Here is a 12,836-nt window from a genome sequence, read left to right as displayed (position 1 = left end):
CACTGGACTGACCAGGGTGCTTGGAGAACGACAGGAGCCCAGCGCAGGTCCTGTCCTGCCCTCCCCGCTGGGCGGCTGTGGAGCGTGCGGGGGGGTCAAGCTCCTGCCAGTAGCTACTGGGGCAACATCAAGTGATACTGAAACCTACAGGCTGAATCCATCAGAACACCCCCAATTAGAACCAGTGCATTGCTTATGAGCATTATGGATGTCATGGTATGTAGAGTTTTATTTCTTAGGAGGAAAGTTGCAATGTTTAGGATGATAAGGTGGCACGTTCAAGTACATTTAATTCAAAAACCTTTTCGTAGTGTATTAAGTTGTTTGTCTGCTTTTTAATTTTTTTTTTTCTTATGTTGCACCCTAAATTTAAATTTTTCTCATAGCTTTTGAATCTTCGGTGCAAAGAATGCAACCTGAGTGATGTTTTGAAGAAGGTCAGGGGGCTTCTCAGTACATGCAAATCAAAGAAAAAAAAAACCAAAAAACAAAAAAGGCTTCAAACAAGGAGATAAATACTTCCAATTTTTTTTTTTTTTTTTTAAATAGAGCTTCCTTTGCGTATTCTTCTCCCACATCCACCATGTAAGAACAGAAACTACAAATTCAGGACCCAAGCAGACTGGTTTTAGCAGGTAAGTGAAATAAATAGCTGGAAAACTGACCTTGTCAAATGTTTGCTTGACGCATGTACCTCCATTTCGTTACTTTTGTATTCATTTAGCTCTTTCCGAATTGCTGCCTAGGAATTGAAAATAGAAGGTGGTTAACAAATAATCTTGTATTTACAAGCATTGTAAAATACTGAGCTTGCAGAGCAGAACAGGAGTTTTCTAAAGTAGAAATAGTAGGTGTTTGGAGTAGAAAGCACACTGTGCTGGTAGAGATGCTGAAAATTTAGGTTGTATGGATTGGTGATATGATACTTCTTATCATTCATTGCGGAAAGGGTCACTTCTGTCTAGATGGGGAAAATAATGTATTTGTCTGCTCTGAAAGACAAGTTTTTCCATCAAAATCCTGACCCTGAATTCCTGGCCTTTGCCCCCTGTATATGCAACTGAACTCTGTCACTTTTTAGCTTACAAACCTGCCCTGCTAACAATATAAAAACAGTAAAGCAAGGAAAAGTCTAATTTTAATACATACCCAAAACATACAAGCAAAATACAAAATCATTATTCCATTGAGTAACATATAATAGCTCGTTCACCATTTTAGTGAGCTCAGGAGAACAGCTACTGTAGTAGAAATCCATTGTTCCTTTGCTATATGAGTCCTCTAAAAGCATTTATGACAGTTTTTACTGGGGCGACACTGGAATGGGGAGTGAAGTGTTTGATCTCAGAACAAAGCAGTAAGTAATGTTCCTGTATTTGCCAGTTTACTCAGTAATCAGCTCAGCATCCTTAGTCCTGCTCGCTGCAGCCCTGAAACTTCACAACTTATTCAGCAAGTTCCATCTGGAATCATGCCGAACTATTTTTCTTAGTACTCGAGCACCTAAATGTGAAAGTTAAATGAGGATGTAAATCAGCTATGTGGCAAGTATGCGACGGAACAAAAATGCGTGTTTATGCGCGTGAAAACGTGGGATCAGGTCGCTCCTTGAGCATTTGAAGGAAATGGGAAAGGCAATACTGGTGTGTTTAGAAAAATGGTGGAGGATATTTGCATATTTAGGACAAAACTTCCTATTTCAGCATAAATGTTAACGGTGCATTGGCTGGAAATGTTTCTGAGTTGCAGCCCTAAAGCACTGAAAAAAGATTGTGTCCACCTTTGTTTTGTTCTGTCAGTTGTTGGGCTGGCTAGAAGCCTTTATAGCTCTAAATAGGCATTTTTATAAATAGCATTTTTTTATGACAGTATGTGTTGGTCGCTATGGTTTCAGCATAAAATACATGGGTAACACTTACAGAGATTAAATGTCCCAGAGGTTAAATGTCTTTGCAGAATCTGGTGTACCAGTGTAGACAACGCAAGTACAAAGCAGTAATGCATCATTTGAATTATGTCAGTACCTTATCTGCAGCTGATAGTCTTGTCCATGGTTTATCTGCTCGCCTGTCATAGTCCTGTGCTTTTGCCACTTCTACATAATCACTGAACCGAATCAGGATTTTTCTGTCTCTTAGTTCATCAACTGTAGGTCTCTGGTTAAGCTGTATTAAATAGTTTTGTAAAATAAAATCGGCGTTAAACACATCAATACAGTGCACAACATTTTCTGCTTTGCATCTTAGCTTAGTGAGTATTTATGTATATGGAAAAATGTAAAAAAAAAAGGAATTTTTGGAGATTCCTGGGACATATTCAGTCCTTCAGGGGATTGTTCGGAGAGTAATGATGGTTTAAATGGAGATGGGGGCTTCAGCTCAGTAGCTTTGTAATGGACAGAAGAGGAAAATATTTTAACTTGGATATTGATAAATGCACTTACAGTATCTAAGGGAATCAAAATGAATTTATTATGATTTATGTACAATATAACAGGCTGTAGGGGTTTTCTGCTGCAGTCAGTGGCACATTGTCTGTGTAAGGTGTGCAGGACCAGACCCGTTGGAAGAATTTCAGTTTAGCTTTAACAAGTTATCGGCATATTTGGCTTATAATTCCCATAGGGATTCCTGGGAACAGAACAATAACAGATCCAGGTCTGATTCTGCAAATACCTTAAATGCAAAGAGAAGTTTATTGCGGGAGCACACCTGGTGCTCAGCAGGGAATCAGCTCTGCTGATTGCTACAAAGAACTAAGCAGTCCTTTTCTAGCCATGTAGCTGCAAAATATGTGGTTTGCAAGCAAATACCCATTTTCTGATTTAATGTTTATCTATTCTACTAAGTCTCATGTAGCTGAGATTAAGTGAATATTTTTATAATTCATATTACTAGATAGCACTATCTCAGACACTGCTGAGGAGGGTGTGTATTACGGGAGGTTTGTGACTGGTTGATGTTACATTAGCTTTGCTAGATTTCTAAAATCTAATGGAAGGTTTTGCAAGATTTTACCTTTCTTGTCAGTCTCTGTTTGATTTCCCTTCTTTCTTCCTGTTCTGTTTGATCATTTCGTTCTGTGGATAATATAAATTAAATAAAGGTTACTTTCCTCATGAGAAGGATCCGTAGTTTCCAAAGTTCCAGGCAACAAAAATTAGAACATAGAAAAATTAGTAGCTGGTTCTTAGTTGCACATTTGGTTGGTTCAGCACATCTCTCTGGTTCTCTATTAGAACACACAGTTCCCTGTAAGAGCAACATCCTGCTGCCACTGGCACCTTTTCCTGGGCTCTACACTCCCGTTCCAAGGAGATTAGATAAAACAGCAGCAGCCTCACCACCTCTCCAATTGTATAAACTTTGGAAGAAAAATCAAAATATTCCATAGTTAATCATCATTTTTTGTTCTCCACATTGCTGGAGCCATTCATGGCAGTAGATGCTGAAAAGACTTATTGCAGCAGCTCCAGGGAAACTGTGTTCTTTCCTCTATAACCGTATTCTCAGGCTACATCTTTAGATGGTCACTCTGCCACAATAGTTATCTTTGACTTGCATGCTTTTTTCTCTGCTATTCAGGATATGCCGCTGACATTAGAACCTCTTTATCCTCATGGGGTTTTCTTTTGTAGCGTTCCACTCTAACCTAAGCCAGCTTGCTTTGTGTGTTGTGCCTATTAACATTCAAGCCGTGATGCCTCCTACACACTGGCTCTAAAAATAGACTGGAGAGCTGTACCACTGTGTGAAATATATCCTTTGCCTTGGGAAACAAGTTCATGGCGTTTCTATTTCTAGCACTATCTGTTACTATATTCAGGCGTGAGCCAATGACCTGAGCAAAGCTGAAGGCCTAGAGAAAAATGTTTAACTGTTCCAGGATCCTCTAGACACTACTGTGAAGTGTATTATACTACTTGCATTAGGTATTTCCAGTGTTAAAGCGCACACATGATTTTTAATATGCCCCAGAAAACCCACTAGCACTGCAGATGAGTTTCCAAAATGATATTTTTAGTAGTGAAGTATTCTCCTCCCTTATTTTTATGCCTATTAGATTACACTGAAAGGCAATTACACATATTTAAAATAACATAGTAGTGCGTAGCCACAACTGGCTATAGTAGAAATGTAAATCACGTGAATCTAAAGTGCTAGAATGTGCTGTATTACAATTCAGTGGCAAGGCACACAAATTTAAAAGATAATAGGACAGCTAAAATTAGTGCTCTGTCAGGGATTAGCAGCTATTTAAGTCTGGAATGTTTAAAAAGAGAACAGGCTTAAAAAAGTATATTGTACTCCAAGAGGCAGAGGTACCTGCAATAAATTACTAACATGCTTCTCTTGGTTTTAATTCAACCATTTGTATTCCTATCTCTACATTTTTCTTAAAAGAAGAGAATTTTCTGTGGCCATGGTGTCTTTCAAGATACGACTGTGATATGCACTGAGAGAATCCCTAAAGGGAAACCATAAATACACATTTCCGATCAGAAAAAGCTTTTCCAAATATACTAAACATGCATCGTGACCCATTTCTTTGAGACATTCACTCAGGTTCAGTGCTTATTCCCAGCTTTGGGAAACACAAGAAATAGTTACTTTAGAAAAATAAACCAGGATTTGATAGAAATGCTGGCAAGGGCACCATAAAACTCGAGTGTTATTGCAGAGACAGACTGGGGGAGGGGAGGTTCCCATCACACCACTCTGCCTACACTTAGATCCATTCATTAGCAGGGGCTGGCTCTATAAATCTCAGCAGAGCGATGCTCCCAATTACGAGGTGGCATGTGCAGCACTGTAATTCACTGTGCTGCTTTCCGAGTTATTCAGGGAATTCTTAGCTGTGCGTGACACTGAAACAATTCCTGGTGTTAAGAGTGAACCGGGGATTGCACAGTGTGATTGAAGAGATGCTGCTTTCTTGGATGTCCCTGTCAGCTTTCTGTTCAATCCAAGAAGAACACACGGGAACCCCTGTGTTGTGATTTTAGTTCACGTGCTTTTCGGGCTTTGTGGTTTAATCCAGCAGTGTTTCTATATTTCAATTGCAGGACTTAGAAAATCAACAAAATTGTAGGAAAGTGTTGGCTTTAAGTTTGCTTTTCAATTATTACTTTTATCTCAGAAGCATCTCCCTAAGGGAGATAAGAAGTCACTGTTTTAAATCTTACTGAGATTTGGTTTAAAATAACATAGTAGTTGCACTTGTGTACTTGCAATACATTTTTCAGGGTGCTGGAGTCGTATAGAAGTGAATTATGAGTCCTTAAGACATCTTTGGGGGTAGCATTGCTTCCATTAGCAGGATGTGTCCTGAACATCAAAGATGTTGGGAAACTCCACTGTACATACGCTTACAGCCTGGAGGAGGTCGTAGTGATTTCACTGACTGGCATTTACACTGTCACAGCTTTGCATGTCAGACCCAATCCAGGTGTTTCTCAAGTCCCTAACAAGGATGTCGATGTCCCCATTAATAAAAGGCGAGTTTCCTCATTTCTAAATTCACTCCAAACAGAGACTGGTTGTTGCATTTGTCCAGCCTTTCACAACTGACCCAGCTAAGTGATGACCTCAGCTCTTTACAAGACACCTCACTTTTTATATAATGGAAAAGGTGAATAAAATAGAAATGGTTCTGATCTCAGCTGAACCTGTATAAAGCCTGAGCAACTGAAGTCAATGAATTTGCTCCATGCTGGGAGCTCTTTAAATGAGATACAAATCTAGACCAGTATGTTTAGCTGGCATTCAGGAAATATCTTTAATTCTGCTTTATCTTCTTTCTGCTTTATCTCTCTCTAAGCTCATTATATGAATGTATTGAAACTTTTTTTATTATTAAAGCTGGTCAGTTTAACCCAGATTAAGGATGTAACCAGCACACTTCAAAAAGTAAACATAAAGGAAAAGATTTTTATCAGTAGAGATCAGCTCTTCCTTAGCCAGAAAAAACCCAAAGAAACAGATTTTCCAAGAGCTTAGGTACTGACTTTTGAAAATCTGGCCCCACATATTTCAGAATCTTGGGTTAAAGGTTATTCTTTTCTCTTGTGGTAGATGACAGGTGAGTTTAGGCCAAGTCCATCCATTCACATTTGCAAAGAATGTATCCTGCTTCTCATTTAGCCATGCACATGTTAGATACATCAAATTTTACCACGTGTGATGTATGTATTGGAACAGGACTGAAAATGCCGATAAATATGAGGTGACTATGGAATTCCTTTGTGTTAAAACTGAAATGAAATCCTCCGTAACTTCAATGGCAAGAACATAAGTTTTTTTCTATGAACTACTAACAAACTTCTGAGACATTAAATTTTAGGTAACAAAATGTAGGTAACTTCTTCCTAGCAAATTAATTACTAATTCATAAGAATTAAATAGCTTAGGGGGTATTGCTTGTATGACATAAACTTATGTGGCTTTGTGCTTTATGCTTGTTTAATGAGAAACAAACTATTGGTCACATCATTCTGGTTTTTGTCTGTCAACACTAAACAGACCATGAAAACAACAGAAGCAATATACTTTTCCTTCAGGCAGATGCCTCCCTCTCGCTCTTGTCTGAGACTCATAATGGAGGCAGTTTCAAAGCTCTGTCGCCTTCCCCTGTTCAGCACTTGTTTGATCCCCAGGTCAGAGCCCCGGTCTTCAGGAATAGAGTTGCAAGTTTCTGCCTCGTGTTTATTTGAGAGATGTTGAGAACATTCCCCCATGACAACATCTGTAGCAGGCCTAGAAGTGTCTGTCTAATAACTCGGAGTGCTCTTGCTTTGATTAGTCTTTGGGAAGGTCTCTAATGATAAGAACAAAGGTACTTGCTGGGACAACCGCCCTCTGCAAGGGTGCTTTGTCCATTCCACTTGAGGCTCCGTGGCACTCGGGGGTGTTTGCTGGGCCAGCCCACACCTCGAAAAATGTCAGAGCAGTTCTCACTGCACCGGGTGCCACTGAGATCGTGTTCCCCTCTCAGACATGCATGACAGTGTAAGCAGAATGAAAATGATTCAAAATCCTAAATTTGAACAAGTCATTCTTCTCTGTTCTCCATTGCATGCCTTTGTCAAAGCGTCAGTTCTGATTCCTGCAGCATTCAAAACCCAGGGCATGAGAAAAAACTTTTATGTACAGAAAATAATCTCAATGAATTGATTTTTCTAGTTAAAAATAATATGTTCTAGAAATGCAATCACTGATTTCAACAAACACATATAAAATACTTTAGGAAAAAAATACTCACGTTTAAGTATATTTCTTCTTTCTAGCTCCTCAACAGCAGGTCTTTGGCTGAGTCGCCTGCGGAAAAACACCAAAATCACATTTTGTACCATGCTTGTTCTTTGGGAAGTCTGCAGTGCTCTGAGTTCTGGTTGGTGTTTTCCTCAGGGAGGGGACTACACAACCCCGCTCCAGGACTCAGCAGAAAAAGAAAAAATACAGGAAGCTTCACACTGGAATGCTTTTTTATATTCTTTTTCCCAAATGTCAGCAATGCAGGTGGAAGTTTTCCTCTAGTTTGCTCTGCTGTCACTGAAAGGCTTCCTCAGAATGTGCATCATTTTCACCGCGCTTTCCAGGCAGTCAGTTGGAACCAGCGTTCTCCAACAGTTAAATTCACTCCTGAGAGGGTATTTAAGGTGGTTATCAAATGAGTGATCTTCTGTAGCTGTCACAGCCTCTACCTTTTAATCTCACACAGCAGCGGCTTCCCTTTTTCTAGTAACACCAGTGGTGCATCTTGGCAAAATGCAGACTTGCCAGAAATAAAGCTTTCCTGTGGTTTCCCGACTACACGTCTATCAGAGCAATCCTCCCCCTGCCTGCTGAATAAAATTCGTGTGCTGCTCACAGCCTCATGCTGTCTGAACGGAGTGTCTTGTGCAGTTTCACCTCCCCTTTTCAGTAGTGCTGCTTCAGGATTGAGCCTTCAAATCATATGATCAGTGCCACAGCGATTTTATTCTGCATACTAAATGAGACTTCCCCAAGAGACACTGCTAATATCTGCAGAGGATCTCAGGTAATTGAACCCCTCCCTTAGGCAGACACACACATGCTGCATTTGCTGGCTTTCAAGTAATAATCCAGCAAGCAGATCGGAAGGAGTTTACGATGCTTTCTGGCCTGCGTTCTGGCAACGTTAAGGATTCTCATCGTCTCCTCTCCAGCAGATGTTGCCAAGCCAGAGATGAAGTTACAGAGACAAATACTCAGAGCAGGGACCACCCTGCAAACCACTGCTGCAGTAGTTATCCCTCTACTGTGCACAGGAAATACAGGAATGATTATAAAGTGATGCTGTAACAAGATCTAAATTTTCTCAAATATACAAGAGAGAAAAAATGAAGTAACTGTTTCAGACTCTAAACCAACCAGGAAATGTACTTGATTCTAATTTCTCCTTGTTTTGTAAGCCTTACCAAATTTACCTTCAAAATCAACACCGTATTCATATGTTATCAGAATAACAGCCCAAAATACAAATGTAACTCCTTATCCTTTTAAAACCAATTTCCCTGCGATCACTGGGAAAGCTTTCTTTGGCAGCAGGAAGGCATCACAACTACTATACCAGAGTCACACTAACAGAAAACTCAGATGATGAGTTCTTGCAACTAGAAACGCCCACAGCCTTACTCTCATTCTTCCGACTTCACATTTCGTATCACCTAAGGTTTTTCTCCTGATCTCTGGATTTCTCTTTGCAGTAATGAATTGGATACTCTGGCAGTGGAAATTGCAATGATTCCAGCTGAAACAGGAATGATGCTGAAATGCTCTACTAAAGGCTTTAAACATGTATTTTTAATTCCTGGTACCCTTGGACTCCTCCTTCCTCACTCATTTCCCTGTGTGTCTCAGAAATGATACAACTTTGGCTAGGTTTTGTTTGAAAGAGATTAATGTGCATTTTACAACGTAAGTCAGGGAAGAATGACTGACTCAGAGCTTATCTGCAAATGAAAAGTCCACCCATCCTGCTGCTCACATGCCCCTCTCAAGCCACTCTTAATTACAGCCCTTCCATGCCAGATTTATAGATTCTCCTAGAATCTGTACATTAGATTTCAGAGGCCTGCTTTAAACTGGGGGATTAAAAGCCTAACAGAAATTATTAAAGTGGTATGAGAATGCATATGTGTATGAATGCTGTGTATATATGTATCTATAGAGAGAGTGTGTTACAATATATATGATGGCTAATTGTTTAAAACCCTGTTTCCCTTTTGGCTTTAATAAATATACGGTGCCCAGAGACAAGAACGTATTTCTGTGCACACCCTCACCTTCACCTACGACAGAAAGAAAAGGTGCAGACATACACACATATACACATGAGAGGCCATTGCATTTTTTTTTTCCTGAGTTTTTCAGAGGTACTTCCAAGCTTTTTGCCATAACCACAAAACTAGGAGTGGACTTTTCTTCAAAATAAAATTCTAGGAAGATTTTGGGAAGCTGCAGATAGAGTGAAAACGCCCAATACAGCAAGAGTCATAATCAAACAACGAGAGGTGGCAACACTGCTGACATTGCTGTCAAGGTGTGAGGATGTTTTGTTTCAGTCTGTTATATTATGTTCATATATATCATATATCAGTTTGCTGCCATGGGTATTTACCGTGCGAGCACAGCCCATCCTGCCTGAGTCGCTCAGCTGCTTTGGGGGATGGAGGAAGGTGCTTCACCCACATGGGGTCTGAGGGACCCAACTGCACTTCGCTCCCTCAGAAAGCGACTCGGTCCCCCCCTCTGAGCCGACTTCCCTCAAACCCTGCCCGCAGCCGGGCTTGGAACCACATCAGGACAAACACCTCCCTGAGGGCTCCTGGCAGGTCCGCAGCTCAGCGTAGCACTGGAGAATCTGCAATTTACCTCTGACAAAAAAACCCCATGTTCCTCTTGAAAGGAGCTTTAAAGAAGCTGTTTCAGACGAGTTTGTGCCTCTGCTTGGCTGAGCTGCTCTCTGGGCACTGTGGGGCTCCAGGCGCCCTCCTACACCACAAGTGCTCTGGCTTGCGTATTTATTTCTAGGATTTTTTTTTCTCCAAAGCTGTTAAAATAGGAAACACCACCAGTGACAGAACCAGAAAGTGTCCTCTGTGTGTTGAGCTCAGTGTGTTTCCTCCAAGGGTGGCTGTCAGGCCACGTGGAGAGAAAGCACCATGGCCTCGGAAACACCACCACACCTGAGGGAAACCTGGCTGAGGAAATGGCGGCCGCATCTCCTCACGCCCTGTCAGTGAGCGCAGGCCACCAAGCAGGTCCTGAGAAAGGCTCTAGGAGGGAATGCTCAAATCTCTTGTTGTATGTGTGTGATATTAAGATCTCGGTTTGTGTATTTTTGCATTGCATGCTGAGGCAGGAGTGCTCCCTCTGAGCACCTCAGCAGGGCCAGCTGTGTTTGGAAGGGTCTTGAAACTGTCTTGAAAACTCTCAAGTAACTCGCAGGCAAATTCTGTCTCTGTCCAGGTTCCCCATGGTGTAAATGCATAGAATTCCATTGATATTGCAACTGTCTCCTGTTGAGGGTATCTACTCCAGGAATTTGCTTCCTCATTAGCTTAAACCAAGGGATGCTGAGAGCAAAAGTAACTGGAGCTGAACCTGCAGAACCTCAGTTGAGGCAACTGCAGCTGCCTCAGGGAAATGGAGCAGAACTGGACGCACCAATGTTGCTTCCCTGTAAATGATATTTGAATATAGCTCAGATAGAGTTTGCTGTATGTGTGTCATTGATTCTCAAAGTCTGGATAGTCACTGAAATCTGAATATTTTCTCATCATGCTAGAGCAGTGACCATAAGTTGCAGGGGGACAAAGGAGACATGGACACGCAATGCTACATGGGCAGTGGTTTCTTAAGTTCAGAAAGATAACAAAGTTTACATGTTATTGTTGTTCTGTGCAAAATGAGCATAAATCTTCAAGCACCAGGTGTTCTTCAGCTGTTTGAAGTTTGCAGAGATCTCTAGGGTATTTGCAGATTACTGTTAGAAAGTTTTCCCCAGTAATGTGGGCTCAGAAAGGTAACTGGATAAACTGGTATATTTCCACTTTTCAGAAGCCAAAAACTTTGCTTCCTTCTGTGTCCTCTGCAGTGTTACTCTGAGGGTGAGAGGAGCAGCTCCTTGCAGGTTGGCTCAGTCACCTGTGCTTCACCACAAGAACACGCTGTAGGTACAGCCATGTGTGCTCTTGGTCTCAAAGTACCTTGGGTGCTGAGAGTCTGCACATGGCCTCAAGATGTTGGTTTTCTCTGTGCAATGTGCACATGGGAGTTCTGTGATGTTCGTGGGTGCTCCACGCTGGCTCTGAGAGGGTCAATAAATTCATGCATGTCTGGCTGTTGATGTACATGTGCAGCATATAATTGTAGCAAAACAGGCTGCCCAGGGAGATAAGGTGTCCTGCCCCTGCCAGCCCATCGGTGGGGGAGTCTCTGTTGGCTGGTCCGTCTCTGCCACGAGGGTCCTGTTTGAGGTCCTGCTGACTAGCATGTTTGACACATGCACAAGTGCAGGTGCTGCAGCTGCCTTCAAGGGGACAGCCGCTAATTGCTGGTCCCCTCTGGAGCAAAGTCACATGTTCATGAGCAACTCACACATCTGTCTGTGGCTGCTGATGAATGGATCGATATTTACTTCACACAGTCAGATTGTCTCCTTCACATTTAAGCGAATTGATGTCTTGGGACCATCATTACACCAAGGTTGATGGTATTGGACTGTTACAGGTGACTCTGAATCCTCAGCAGTCTGAGGATTTGCATGTCACTAGGATCCCAGGCTCTGCTATCAGATGGGCAACGCATCAACATGTCCTGCAGGCAGGAGATGCTGCCAAGTTCTCTGTCCTTATAGTTAACCTTAGCAGTGTCTGCTTTGTCCGTTGTGGGAACTGCATCTCAGCAAAGCCACAGCAATCTGGGGGCTTGCAGGTATGGGCAAAGAATAGCTGACGAGAGACAAACTGGGAAAAGGTCCAGCCCAGCTATCTGCATATGGGGCTACGCTGACTTCCCAGCCCTCAGACAGTCCGTCTTTTCTAGCTCCTCTTACTAGCCTGCAGTCCCAGCTGTCTGGCAAACCCCAGCAGAATCCACCGCAAAAAAAGCTCTCGTTCTTGGTTCGTGGTGTTTCTTATCTGTTCCTGAAATGCGTTGGTTTCTCAAATATGTTTGTGCATAGAGTCTGTTGCACAGTATCTGTATTTATGGTTGTCATAAAACTGAATTTCTTTCAGACTTGTAGCTGAAGCCAAAAGACACTGGAATCCTTTCTCTGCTCTTTCTTAGATCAGTGTGATTCTGATATCCTTCTGCAAAGGGAGGGGTAGCCTGGGTAGGCTTGGACACGTGCATGTGCCTGTGGACTGTGGGCTGACAAGTGAGCAATCAATCCAGCCTTCAGTAAGTGAGCTGCAACCAGCAGCGACTGCATTGATTGTCTCTTGTGACAGGTAGTTTTGCAAACAGAATTGGGAAGGGGAGCTCCAGTTCCAGCAAAGGAAGCAGAAATGGGAATACCCTGTGCTGGCTTCTGATAAAGCAGATTGTGTCTGCCACCCATCAGGAGAGAGAGGCTCTGTCTCTTAAATTGGCATCTCTACTATCAGAACATCATGTTCAATTTGACAAGAAGTTTATTTTCATCCTTCCTATAAGTACTTGTGAAGAGGATGTGTGCCAGGGCTTCGAGTCACCCACGTGCTGCACTGTGGCAGTGCAGTACCACTTGCAAGGTACAATTACGGGTAGTAGTAAACCCTTGGTGGGAAGGACTTGCCTCTTACAGTCTGTACAAAATTAGAAGGC

General features: G+C 42.0%; 1 protein-coding gene across 2 annotated transcripts in view; it reads right to left on the bottom strand.

Moving 5' to 3' along the window:
* Positions 1-12,836, bottom strand: part of PHACTR3 (phosphatase and actin regulator 3) — a 102,038-nt gene that overhangs the window by 1,896 nt on the left and 87,306 nt on the right. For both annotated transcript variants that reach the window (XM_065850230.2, XM_065850232.2), the window contains exons 9-12: positions 7,261-7,316; positions 3,018-3,079; positions 2,025-2,165; positions 666-742 (exon numbers count right to left, since the gene is read on the bottom strand). In XM_065850230.2, the coding sequence (XP_065706302.2) occupies positions 666-742; positions 2,025-2,165; positions 3,018-3,079; positions 7,261-7,316 (336 nt within the window). The remainder of the gene's footprint in view (positions 1-665; positions 743-2,024; positions 2,166-3,017; positions 3,080-7,260; positions 7,317-12,836) is intronic.

The sequence above is a fragment of the Patagioenas fasciata genome, chromosome 16, assembly GCF_037038585.1.
Source record: "Patagioenas fasciata isolate bPatFas1 chromosome 16, bPatFas1.hap1, whole genome shotgun sequence".
Classification (NCBI taxonomy): Eukaryota; Metazoa; Chordata; class Aves; order Columbiformes; family Columbidae; genus Patagioenas; species Patagioenas fasciata.
Note: the sequence above shows the minus strand (reverse complement) of the source record. Positions and strands in the feature narration are given on the sequence as shown.